Genomic DNA, 13,882 nt, shown 5'->3' with positions numbered 1-13,882 from the left:
ATTAGTACAGAAAACCCTCATTAATAGTTAAAAATGCTATAAGGAAAGAAAAAAAAGGGCAAAGGAATAAAAGAATGAGAAAAAAAAAAAAGTAAAAAAGCTTCCCTAGTATCTTACCTTTCCTGGGTGTGGTGTTCACCCTACCACCAAACCTCCAGGCCCTACAACTGAAGGCACCAGTGCCCACCAGAAGGAGCATGTGAGTTACCACCAGTTATTACCACTCTGAGATATTCATCAGGAGGAGTGTGACGCTCATGGCTGTGTTTTTCCCTCCTCACTTCTCCATGGCCCAAGCAGTATCTTTATCCTGTCTTTTCTCACAACCTGCTCCATCCTCCCTGCTCTCCAACACCAGTGGCAGAGCTGCCCAGTGTCTTCTGCTAGCAAGGGATAAAATTTCCACTTACTGGGCCACAAGCAGTCACTGTATCAGTGGCAGGTGTTTCTGCAGGATGTAGAATTCAAGGCATGTTTGCATTAGCTGGTCTTAGAGGTGTCCAGGAGAAGCAGTATTGCATTCCAGCAGCACAGGAACAGGAGGGACCAGTTCACCAGCCAGGGTGAAGGTGAGCTGTAGAGTATGACTGGGGTTCACTGCAAGTGGGAATTGTTTTTCTCCATGGTGAAATGATAGACACCAGTTAAGTCTGGACTTCAGTTAGTTTTTAAGGGTGGGTGGTTTGGAGAGAGGACTTAGCTGTGCAGAATTTGGAGATGAATTCATAAGCTCTTAGGGTTAGCGAACGTTGGGATCACACACACAACTTCTACTCAAAGTGTGGTGATGGCACTTAGCAGCCACACCCCTCTGTTTTTTCTTGCTGGAGCCGGCCAGTTGCCCTGCTATGCTGTCTCTCTGGGACAGCAGCTTTTAAAGGCACCAAAGGGCCTCTGGGACTAATTGCTCACTACTACTGGTGTTGTGGTGAAAGCATCATGGAAGAGAGGAGCAGAGCCAAACATGTTGTACACTCAACTTACTTTCACTCCTTTCTGAGGCTACTCCTTGTCCAAAAGACCTCCTTATTCCTCTGAGACCCCTTGCTGTGGACATGCAAGCATTTTCTGGCCTTGATCTGTGCAGATCTGTGAAGGTTTGAGATAAGAGGGTTTCTTTGTTCCCCATCAAAAGCTCCTGCAAGGGATGGGTCTTCTGAAATGATTCACATGCCCAAGCATTTTCTTATTGCAAAGGGAGCTGATAATTAATACAAATATGTTAGATTTCCCCCTCAAGCTAGAGAAATTTCTTTGTTCTCTGTATTTTCTGATGTCGCTCAGGTGCTACGGCAGTGGGCACAGAGAAAAGCCTTGAGAGACAACCCCCCCTAGGCAGCCAGAAGGGCTCTTTCCAGGACATTACACTTCAACACGTCACCTTTGCTACTCTTGAATTACTGTCCAATTTTGATCATCCGTGTCCATCTGTGACAGCTTTTCCCACCGCTTGCCGGCTTTCTAGCTGCCAGCTATCCCAGCCGTGCATGAGCATGAAGGGTTTTCTCTGCTGAATACCTAGATACCTTTGTGCTAGACAGAGAAAAAAACAACACAGACATCCTTCAGCCTGCCCACCACACACCCTTTCCCCTGTCCCTTGCTTTCATAGCAGCAGATATGTTCGTTGGCACAGCTTGACTTCATCTGATACTTCTGCCAGGAGGGTTGAGATGTTATTGCAGGCATCGCAACGTGCTTTGGTATCCTGCAGTGGTGGGTGCAGCTTTAAGGGAAGGAGGATGTTTGAAAACTAAGGAAGGGCATCACATGGTAGATAAAAGTTTCTTTCTGATGTGCAGTAAATCCTCTGGCAAACAGCTTTTCAAAAGGTGTGAAGGAAAACAGGGTCAAATTTGGCCAATAGGTATAATCTTCCCCTCTTCTGCAAGAATTGGAAGAGATGGTATTTTGAACTCAAATGGGTATTTAATTTCAGTGTTTTAAAGCAGGTTTAGAGGTGCCACTTCTTCTCCATATTTTGCATCAGAACTTTTAAACTCATCTGTGATCAAAACTGTAAATTGCATTGGAGAGTACAATAAGCCAAAAGGGAAACAAAGCATTGGGTTGCAGGCTGAAATTAAATTTATGATCATTTAAATGAAAATAATTTCTTCTTACCCTTTTTTTTTTTTTTTAAGTTATTAGTTTTGTTGCTATGATTATTGTCATGGATTTTCAATCAGATCTTTCACATGTTGAAGCATGTTTGCCTTTATTCTGGCTTTGAATGAAAATATTGTGACTAGTGAAGATAATGTCAGTGACTCTGATTGCATCTCTTTGGGTCTGCTTCTAATATCCTTGTCCCAGGAGAGAGCATTTGCAACAGGTCTCCCTTCCATCTGTTCCCTGCTGCTGCTACTGTTGAACCTGTAGAAAGTAAACCCAGGTGCACAAGCTGTGCAGGAGTCACATCTTGCTCTGCCCTTGTCCTCAGGAGGAATAAAGTGGCAGCCAAGGTCTTGACATGCACCATGAGGTCAGTTTAAACATAGCTCTGATGGCAGCTTCTCTGTGGGCAGCCTGTGTGGAGGAGGTACCAGAGGAAAGTATAGGGTTGGAGTGCAAAAGACACTAGGCAAACTCCTAAAAAGCTACTGATGTTCTGCCATCATTGCCACTGTCCACTTCAGCTTACTAGAGATCCACTGGAGCCCCTTGCATTTCCATCACCTTTCAGCAGCAAGGCAATAATAAATATTCTGGAGGCTGGGCTTTCTTGCAAACATGCTGTGCAATATTTATGAAGGCCACGGTGAATAATTGATGGTTTATCACAACTTTGAGAGCTTAGCCACAAAACCTGCACAAGGCACAGCAATGCTTTGCCAATGAGCTTTGTTGATTTAGTTCTGGTCCGCAAGGATTCTCAAAAGGGCATGGCTGGTTTATCCACCCCTGAGGAGAAGGCAGAAAACCCACCCAGGGGTGGGACAAGGGCTTTGGGTCTTTAACTCAAATGTTCCTCTGTGGTTTGTAAAGCAGATGCTATAGCAGGCTGTGTGCACCAAATTGACCATGCTCAACACATTTTCTCCCATTTGGGAGGTCCTCTTCCAGCAGCAGCATCAGCAGCATGGTCAGAAGTAATTTACATTGGTCAGGGTGGGCATCAGTAAGAGATTAAAGAGGATTCGCCAACAGAGCTTGAGGTAGTACCCTCAAAATAGAGGAACAGTGCCTACTGAAAGGCATATTTTGCATCTGCATTTTGGGATAATGTCTACATTGGGATAATGCCCAATAACAGCTGTTAGAGAATTGGCAGGGGTTAGGGCTGCCACAAAATGAGCAGCAGACACTCTCTGTTAATCCCTCTCCCTTCCCAAAGGGAAGAGAAAGGAAATAAGGGGAATAGACTGATGGATTAGAAAGGAAATTAAACCATCTTGAATGAAAATGACAGTAAAATGAAATAGATACAAATAGATACAAACTGATTTCAAACCCAACTACCCTGATGACAATTACATCACCATCACCACTAATGCAGGGGGCAGGCACTGAGAAGATCCCAGACTGAGCTCAGACGCAAATTCAGGAGTTGGATTCTGGAATTAGATTCAGGAACACACAGATCAGGATCAAAGGCAGAATGGATAGAGCCTTCCTTAAACGCCAACCATTGCAGAAGAGGCTTGACTCTGGTGGTCCTTCAGCTTTATACTGAAGATGACATCCATGGGATGAAACACCTTGTTGGCCAGTTTAGGGTCACCTGTCCTCTATGCTTCTCCCCACAGCTGCCATCTCTTACTTATGGCACCCCAACATGGGACACTAGATGTCTAAGTGCCCTTGAAGCACACAGGAGCAAGCCTAAGCAAGAGTCTTGCTGCAGCCCAACCCTTGGCAGTGACTCTTCACATCAGCATTGTCATTTGCTAGAAGCAGCCACTGTGTGTGCAAACCTGCCCTGAACTTCAGCAAGTTCAGTTCCTGAGAAGAACCTGAAGTCAAATCACTGACCAGAATTAGTTCTACTCTAACACAAACCAGGACAAGAATGTTCCCAGAGAAGTATAAAATCAGTTTCCAAACCGTCATGTCAAAACCAGCCAAGTCTAAACACAAGAAGTGTCCAACTCTGACAAAAGATATATCTACCCTATGTCTGATTTTCATGTTCAGCCCTTTCTCCAAGTGGCAGCTGCATTTTAAACAAAAACAATGTGGAAACCTTGTTGTTGTTTTTCAAAGTGATTAGGCAGAGGGGAACAGGGACAGGGAGGGCTCTGAGTGTGCTTTGGTGGGGGGAAGAGGGAGCTGTGGTGTGTGTCAGGTGGCTTTATAAACATGGATTAATGGTCTCCAAAGCTCAATAAGGTGCCTGCATGATGTACCTGCTCGCTCAGAGGAGCTGAGGAGAGCTTCAAGCATTTGTGTCATTATTCTTAAAGAGAGGGGGGAAAATAATCTTCATTTAAATGCATATAGTAGCTTTTCACTTGGGACTGAATGGAAAGTTTTTCTATTAAAATGCAAATGAAAGAATAAACTGTAACTCCAAATTTCTCCCTGAAAAATGAATGTCTCCTCTCTGCATTGTGGTAACAGGTGATCTGTGCCTTCAGAGTGCAAGTGTTTCATCTTGATTTTGGGAAGAAGGGAGAGCAGGAGGATAAGAAAAAGAGGTTTGAGATTTGGAGCCCCTAAATTGTGCCCCTTTTTTGGATATATTAACACATCTCCATGTCATGCTTGCCAAAGAGGCTTCTCAGTGAAAAGAGGGAAAAAGTGTTCATCTGGGCAGTGCTCCTTTTGTCACTGTGTTATTCCAGGGTACATCTCGACATGAATACTACCTTGCTGTATTAGTGTGTGGCACTCATGGAGTACTACTGTCACAACTCCCAAGACTGATAAGAAAAAGAGAAAGATTTAAGGTCAAGTGGTGGTCATGTGGGAGGTTTCAGATGCTCTGCTGAACCACAGCTCTCCTCCTTCTGCAGGAAAAGGCCTGTGAGCACAGGGGAAGTTCTTAGTCATCTGTCTGGAGCTATAGAGCAAGTTCTCTGCCCTCCTCAGATCAATGTGTTTGGAATAATCTTTTCGAGACCCAAACACTTTCATTGCTTGTGATCTCCATATTTTGGAGATGGAGAGTCCTCATAAACATCCAATCAGCCAGTTCAAGACCCAGTTTATCTTGTAGAGTTAGTGTTGCATGATGGCAAAAATACACCTGAGCTGTGTGAAACTAGCAGTGGAGAACATGGCTGCAGCTCCTGCAAGCCTGGAACTGACTTTGCAAGCACAAAGTATTTCTGAGAAGGTACAAGGAAAAGCTTGACTTTGCAGGGGTGAGGAGAACAGACTGGGATTAGGTCTGAACTTGTCTCAGGGTATCTCAGGGTGACTGGTATAATTCTAAGTTCCTCTATGTCTATTGTAGGACTGGTATCATACTAGGCTCCTCGATGTCTATAGTAGGACCTGTGTCATCGTATTTTGCTCTATTGGTCATCTTCATAATTCCAGCTAACACATGATTAACCCCTGAGGAGGTGAGAGAGAGAAGATAGCTGTGCTCCTCTGCAGTGTTTTCAACATGACCTTTTGCCTTCACAGACTCTGACACTCTCTGATCTCAAGCCGAAGCGGGGACCAGTGTCAGGTGGCACCCAGGTGACAATTACAGGCAACAACCTCAACGCAGGCAGCAATGTCATTGTGACCTTTGGGAGACAACCCTGCCTCTTCTACAGGTACAGATGAATCCTTCCTGGTGAACATTCCCAAGTCTCAAAGATGTGACCAATTATAGTCAAGTGACTTCTGCAGCCCAGACACTATTCCTCGAGTGCTCTTTTGCCTGCATCTCCTCAGCTGTGGGACTTCTGCATTCTGTACTGTGCACAACCTTACTGTTCATGTTTTGTGGTGGGAGAATAGGATTTATTTCACTGATTTGTTTGGTATTTGATGTGATTTTGTCCATGGCTCCTTGTCAAATTTTACTACAATTCTTCATGGTCCTGTGAATCTCTACTTGTTCTGGGAGAATGTCATTGAAAAGATTCATTTTCATGTCCCTGCTTTAGCAGAGATGACAAAGAAAATCTGACATCAGTTCTAAGCATTAAAATACCTCCCTTTTATCCCTGTATTGCTAAGAAATGGAAGATTTTCAGCATTTTAGCTCTGGCTTGGCTCCTGTTCAATTGTAGTTCAGAGAGGCTTAATGTCAGTGTTACCTGCTGAATGTTCCCTGATCCCTGTGAGAATGAGCCTGAATCCTGTTCCCAGGGGCTCCCACAGCTCAAAACTACCCAGTGCAACACATTTAGCTGCCAGTATTGACAGAGACTGAAGATGAATTTGGCATTTTTTTTCTAGCATGCCCTTGGCAGAAACTGGGCTCATTCACAGGAGACCTGGGACTGCTGACTTGGGACAATTCACTTCCTTCTCCTGGCTGTGGGGATCCTCTTTAGCTGCCTGCCATGACTGTGGTGTGATTTAACATCGGTAGTTCAGGAGGGTGAAGTCATAGATTGTGATTTAAAATGCCAAGTGGGAACCACAGCTTCTTGGAGATGATGATTGAAGATATTAGGGAGTTTAGGAGGGACTGAGCATGGTCTGTCAGGGGAATTTGGAGAGCACCTGGAAGGTGCTGTCAGTGAAGGTGACTACAAAGGAAGGATGCATCCTGCTTTATCCTTTCTACAGTATAGATGTGAGTTGCTGGAGTGTGTCCAGACAAGGGCAATGAAGATGATGAGGAATCTAGAGGACAGTTCTTAAGAGGAAAAACTGATGGAACTGGGGTTGCTTAGTCTGGAGAAGAGGAGGCTGAGAGGAGACCTCATTGCACTCTACAACTTCCTGAAAGGAGGTTTAGTGAGGTGGGGGTCAATCTCTTCTCCCTAGTATCAAGTGGTAGAAAAAAAGTAAATGGCCTGATATTGAACCAGGGGAAGTTTGGATTGGATGTTAGGATTATTTTTTTTATTATTATCTGTTTTTTAACTGAGAGAATGGTGAGGCCTTGGAATACATTGCCCAGGGAGGTGGTGGAGTCATCATCCATGGTGGTGTTTAAAAAGAAAAAAGAAAGCATAGGCAAGGCTCTTTGGGACATGGTTTAAAGGCCATGGTGGTGTTAGGTCAATGATTGGACTCAATGATCTTAGAGGTCTTTTTGAGCCAAAACAATTCTATAGTTCTGTAAGATAAGGCTGCATCACAAATCGCAAGACTGGGGAGACTGAGGGGTTTTGGAGCCTGGATTTTTGTCTCTTTAAGAAAGGTAAAAGCCACTGCAAAAGTCAGACCTGGTTTTGAGCCTTGTCCAACAGGAAAGGTTTATGCAGAATCCTCTTTGAGTATAATCATTAAACGCTTTCCACTGTATTATCACCTTCCATGCCAAGGTCCCAGGCATGCTGCAAACCGCACTTAAACAGAGCTCGCAGTCCCCATGTAAAGTAAATTTTATTACCCCAGGCGGGAAAGCTAAGGTGCAAACACCCCCTTTTATGAGCTGCTGCTGTTGCATATGTCTGCAGGCAGGAAGGAAACATCCATCAAGCATTTAATCACACAGAAATAGTTCTGGAGAGAGGTCTGGTTTGGACTTCCCTTGGAGTTCAGTTTTCACTGAGCAAGCTAGGAAACAGTGGCTCTGGTGGTTTTATTGAAACTAGTGACAGGGCAATGTCACTTCCTCAGAAAAATGTATTGCACCATTCACAACTTATTCATGTAGCAGTTGAGCTTCAGGTTAAGTTCACAGGATGTAAGACTTAGTACTTGGGATCTTTTTGGTGCCATTTCTTTTGCTGATGGTAGCACCTTGTTTATATTTACTTGCTTCTGCTCTCAGGAGATCCACCAAGCACATTGTCTGTAACACCACTGCCTCAGATGAAGGCTTTGAGAAGGTGAAGGTCTCTGTGAGAGTGGACAAGGCCAAGATACATCAGGAGTTGCAGTATGAATATGTAGAGGATCCAACCATCCTCAGGATTGAGCCAGAGTGGAGCATTTTCAGGTAAGCATCATGTGGACACCACTTCCCACTTCCCATGATTTTCTCATGCAGCACTGGCATGTTGAGTTGGTCCTTGATACAAAAAAAAACCCAAAACCACAAACAAGTGGTTTCTGAGCAATATGCTCACTAGCTACTTCCTAGAGCCCAAGATCATGAGAAGTCGTTGAGTTGACTCCTGGAAAGACAAATGACCAGCAGTGCTTTGTGCAGTCATTGTAACACCTTGGATGCACAATGTGTGCCTGTCCTGGCACAAAATTTCCACAGAATCTAGTGAGGGATGAGTACGAGCTGAGGCCTTTCTTCAGACAAACTCTGTGTAGCCCAAACCTAGAGGATCATGTACCCTGCCTTCACTAGCAAAGTGAAGCTTCCTGGCTTAATGCAGCAAAATCTAGCTGCCAGTGCTCACCAGAATCTTGCCTTAGAGACTTCACGTTTTAATTGCAAAGGTAGGTGCATGAGGGCTTCAGTCTGGTGTTAAAGCATTCTCCCTCTTTGCCCTCAGCCCAGGGTTTATCTCCAATATCAGGATTCTCCCTGTCTGAATAGTACTACAGGCTGGACAAGCTACACAGCTTTGTCCCTAAAAGCTGCAGTTCCTAATGCTTCTTTTCACGACTGTGTTTCAGGTCCCACTGGGCTGAGGCCACAGGTTTGCATGGCAGTAGAGCCTGTCACTGGCCACTTAAACCCAGGCATATAACTGTGCTTATAGAAGTGAATCCTGGGCTTGAAAGCAGCAGTTTCTACCTTTCCCAAAGCCTTTGTGGACTTGCTGGCTTAGGACTAAGCATTGCTTTTTTGACTATCACACCTGAAAGCCTCAGGGCTGTCTCTTGAGATGAAACACAAACGGAGCATTGATCTTTGCCCTATCAACCAGCCTTCCTCCTCGTTAGTCATCCCTTTTTCTCTTCACCCCATTGATGATGCTTTGGTGAATTCAGAAGGTTCACATAAAGGTGTCTGACAGGTGCTTTGGTTGTGGAAGACATCAAAGCAATACCCAAATGCTCTCCAAAGCCTGCAGAAGTGATCTCAGAAATAGAGAAACTGGTCATTAAATGAACTGGTATTTCCTTGAAAAGATACAAAATAAGACATCTTCATCTCCCCTTGTTCATCCACAGCAGCTCTCTGCTTTCCTGTCAAACTGGACTCACTGGAGTATCTGGGGATTAGGAGCAGGGCTTGTAAATCCCTCCAGTTCAGCTCCCATCCAGAAGACGTTTTCACAAATCAATTAGTGCCTTTAATTACCGTGAGGGAATTTACTGATTTAGCTGGATTGAATCTTTGCACATTGGGCTCGAAGCTTTAGTGTCTGGATTTTCCATTTGGGGTTTTTATTTGCAGTCAGAGTTATCAGGGAAATGAGAAATCACTCCCTTCCTTACTGAAGGGAATTCAGCGCCAGTTAAAAGGTGCAGTACTGACAGAATAGGAGAGTGAATTCCTCTATTATGCCCAGGGAAGCTGCAACACAGGGACCTTCTTCCACCTCACCTCAGGTCTGGCTGGGAGATGAGAGAAGTTCTCCAGAGGCTGTTTGTTCTTTGACTATTTAGAATGGAGGAGCATAGAAGGCTTGGGCAGCCTGTTCCAATGCCTGACTCCTCCTTCAAGAAAGAAAACTTTTTCTAATATCCAACCTAAATCTCCCCTGGTGTAACTTCAGGCTATGTCCTCTAGTTCTATTACCTGATCCTAGGGAGAAGAGAGACACCAGAGTCCACCTCATGACAACCTGCTTTCAGGGAGCTGTAGAGAGTAACAAGGTCTCCCCTCAGACTCCTTCTTTCCTCTTTCTATGCTAAAGCCGACAGCCAGAGACAAAGCAGCAGCCAAGAGGATGCTTCAGCTGTATTGACAAAGCTTTGCCTGATACAAGGGTGCAGATGCTCTGTATCTCATTGCTTACTGCCTTGGATCTCACATCCCAGCATTGCAGCATAAAGGAAATTAAGGGATGCTGGTTTAATGGGTGCCAACACAGCTGCTAGGTTGGATGACTGGGACTCTGTCTCATGATTCAAGTACAATGTCTACCCTTTGCTTTCTTCAGTGCATCTGAAATCAGAAAGAATCCACCTGAGCTTTAGCAAGTGCCTAATTTTAAGCAGGCCTACTCACTCTTCCTCAGAATCACAGAATGGTTTGGATTGGAAAGAACCTTTAAAGCCCATCTAATCCAACCTCTCTGCAGTCAGCAGGGACATCTTCAACTTGTGTACTTTTCAATCACTCCAAAGGTGCATAACCTTGTGTGTACAGAGAGAGAAGATGCAATATCCAGGATTACCACTATGGTTCAGGGTGTTGGGGACAAATTTAAGCACTATAACTGTTAGCTGTGGAACTCTGTCCAGCAGATCATAATGAAGGCAAACATGTTTAGGTGGCCAAGAAGACAAATGTCATCCTGGCCTGTATTAGGAAGAGAGTGACAAGCAGGACCAGGGAAGTCATTGTCCCCTTGTATTCAGCGCTGGTGAAGCCACACCTTGAGTACTGAGTTCAGTTTTGGGCATCTTGCAACAGGAAAGACATTGAGATGCTGCAGTGTGTCCAAAGAAGGTCAGTGGAGCTGGTGAAGGGTCTAGGGAACAGGTCTTATGAGGAGTGGCTGAGGGAACTGGGGTTGTTTTAGCTGGAGAAAGAGAGGTTGAGGGGAGGCTTTCTTGCTCTTTACAGCTAAAAGGAGGTTGGATCCAGGTGGGGGTGGATCTGTTCTCTCAAGTAACAAGTGATAAGACATGAGGGAATGGCATCAAGTTGCACCAGAGGAGGTTTAGTTTGGATATTAGAAGAAACTGGAAGGGTTCTCAAACATTGGAATAGGCTCCCCAGGGAGGTGGTTGTATCCCCATCCCTGGAGGTGCTGAGATGTGGTGCTGAGGGACATGGTTTAGCCCTAGACTTGATAGAATTAGATAATGGGCAGAGTTGATGATTTTTCTCAACAGAAACAATTCTGTGATTTTATTGCATGATTAGAGTAAGGGCTCCACACAGAGCTGTATCCAAATGCAGCCAACTCCAGTCCTGAGAATCAAGCAAGACATAAGTTAGTCAGGACACGTAAATCTGGAGATAGACTGAGGAGGCTGTTCCTCAGTATATTTGTTATGTGGTGTGATTCATTACAGCAAATCCACTCTGCTTCTCTGATTCATCACTCCTGGCTGTAGGGCTAAGCTGTTTCAAGGGATAGATTGCTACTAAACCAGCTTTGCAAAATTAGTAAATGAATGCACCCAGCCTAGCTTAAAACCTTCTCAAGTGCCATTTTCCAAGACAATAAAGAAAAGATTACTGCTGATTTACTCCCATAGCCAAAGAAAACTGCAAAACCCAGAGTCACACTGCGCTGGCAGGTAACTAGAATTTCATGGGGCTCCATTAATACTTTTGTTTTGGCTTTGATTTGAGTTATGTCCAGCAATTATCTGAGTCTGCAAACAGAAAATTACACTCAGGGGGGTTGGAACAATAAGGAGTTAAATTAAGAAAGCTCATACTCTTGGCACCTCTGCTATTTTGCTGGGCAGCAGCATGTCTCCAGGCTCTGATCCCACCTGGTCAAAAAGTGGCCATGAGCCAGCATTTAACCACAGACACAAAAGACAATGGCTGGTGGCGTTCATGCAAAGGCAAGTGACAGTTTTATTTGCTGGATTTGCAAGCCAGAGAGGGCTTGGGACTGATTTTGTGTCTTTAGCAAACATAATTGCTTTGACTTTTTTAGGCGAAAGGCTTTTCTGATGAAAAGCTGTGGCCATGCCTAATAACTGTGATCTGACCCTTCAAGCTTGGCTTCCAAACCAAACAGAGAATTTTTGACACGTGGGTTTAAAGCTGTGTGCACAGGCTTGGTTGATTAAATAGCAGGATTTCTGTGTATATGCACACAGTCATATATCTCTGCGTGTGTGCACACATTTGATACGTCTGGAACACGTAAAACTTTCATCTGGGGAGAGATATAAAATCCCTTCTAGTCCGAATCAGCAGAGGTTTGTAAGAATAATAATAAATAATATAAATTACAAAGGCTCACAGCCAGAAGTCCAGAAGAACCAGGACAGTGGAGGAAGAACAACTTGGTTTATGGAGTTCTTGTCTCTGGTGAGCAAGCTCTTCCTGGCTGATTTCAGGAATATGTGACGTGAAGCTGATTTCTGCAGAATCATAGCATGTTTTAGTTGAAGGGGACTTTAAAAGCCATCTAGTCTACCCCCTCATTTGGGGGACAGGATATTTTTCCTGTAATGCAAGGTTTGTTGGTAGATGTATGATTTCAGAGGAGATCCTGTGTGAATTCAGGAAAACTCAACCATCCAAGTGGGTCTTACAGAAATGGCAAGGTGTGCTTTTTGCTCCATAAAAGTTCCCATTAGAAACTTCCTATTGCAGCTGATGATTTCAGACAGCAACAACTTGATGTATCCTGCAAATCTCAAGGTCAAATATTGTCCTAACCATGAATCAGCCCGGGCAGGCATTGCTTGAATAGACCATAAGAGACCTCTCAAAAGTGTCACAGGAGCATCTGCTGAACTGTATGGTTGTGATATTACTCTTTGGCAGAGGCCGTAGCTCATGACTTCAAATTTGCAGGCTCCTTGGTCATCTAGGCTATGTTCAAGGCTAGGTTTGGAGGGTTGGAACTAGATGATCATTAAGGATCATTAAGATGATCCATCCCAAACCATTCTAACAATCTATGAATCTGTGAAATGTTCTATCAATGTTTAAACTAGTAACTACTTCATCCGGAGCTGTTCTTTGGTCCTGAAGCCAACCAGCATGCTTACCACTCATCCTTACCATCAATGGTCTTTCCTCCTTTAAAGGCAATTTAGCTTCAACTATCCTGCTTGTTGGGAGTGCTCTGCGGCCTTTGCTATCCCTTGAACCATGACTAGGTGTCACCTGAGGTACTCTTAACAGTTTGTCAGCATCTATGGCCACCAGCTAGTGTTTGAGCTGGTGTCCTGGCCACTTGGTTTATCAGTGTGGAAGTAGCTAGAGAGGAGTTCAAGCATAATCCCAGCTGCCTGTGGCCAGCTCAGTGAAACCTCATAGCTGCACTGCCAAGCAGAGATGTATATTTGCATTAATTCCCATCTGCCCCATCTGTTTAATAATGGAAGATAAATGGGAAACATGGAAAACAGAGGTCAGAACTGGAGATCTGTTGGCCAACACAGGCTTCCTCCTTACAATGAATATTCCCTGGTGTTTTTTCATTTGCAATGCACTTGTTTCACCTTTCAATTATGGTAGGGTTACCTGGAGTCAGGAAAGGGATTCTGAGCTTTCTTTTCCCAATCCCACCAATTTCCATGTGGCCTTCCATTCTCAGCAGATTACTCCAGGAAGCAAACTGCAGCCTGGACAGTTTCCAAGGGCAGTTATGGAGGCAGGTGCTGAAACTGATGAGAGCACTCCTTACCCTGGGAAACTCTCGGAGATGGAACTGTCTTTTGATGACATTTCCTCATTCTCCTCTAGCTGTGTGAGCCCTGACAGCTGAGGGTTTTGCATTCTCAGATAACTCTTCACCCTTGCATCCCCTTGCCACCACCACAGCTCTGCAAGGGAAGAACACACTCTGGTATAGCAACACTGTTTTGATTTGGGACGGCCAAAGTGTCCTACAGTGAACCTTTCTCCTCAATATATCATTCAAAGCCAACCCATGCATCAGCTCCTACCATAGATGGGAATGTTCCTTTGCAGTTTCCTTCCTCCTCACACTCCCAGAAGCCTCACAAACAGCACTGCTGGCTGCAGCTGGAAGAGACAAGGGAAAGACAAGAAGGGTGTGTCTGAAAACTGTTTCCTTCTGGCGACAGTGATTGAAGG

The 13,882-nt window shown here is 44.5% G+C and overlaps 1 protein-coding gene across 4 annotated transcripts in view; it reads left to right on the top strand.

Annotated features, from left to right (window-relative positions):
* PLXNA4 (plexin A4) overlaps positions 1-13,882 on the top strand; it is a 553,704-nt gene that overhangs the window by 465,199 nt on the left and 74,623 nt on the right. For all 4 annotated transcript variants that reach the window (XM_068169025.1, XM_068169035.1, XM_068169040.1 and 1 more), the window contains 2 exons: positions 5,578-5,714; positions 7,838-8,005. In XM_068169025.1, the coding sequence (XP_068025126.1) occupies positions 5,578-5,714; positions 7,838-8,005 (305 nt within the window). The remainder of the gene's footprint in view (positions 1-5,577; positions 5,715-7,837; positions 8,006-13,882) is intronic.

This window comes from Melanerpes formicivorus, unplaced genomic scaffold, assembly GCF_026170545.1.
Source record: "Melanerpes formicivorus ecotype bairdi unplaced genomic scaffold, bMelFor1.0.p_v2 SCAF_3, whole genome shotgun sequence".
Classification (NCBI taxonomy): Eukaryota; Metazoa; Chordata; class Aves; order Piciformes; family Picidae; genus Melanerpes; species Melanerpes formicivorus.
The sequence above is the reverse complement of the archived record's forward strand: the minus strand, read 5'-3'. Positions and strand labels throughout refer to the sequence as shown.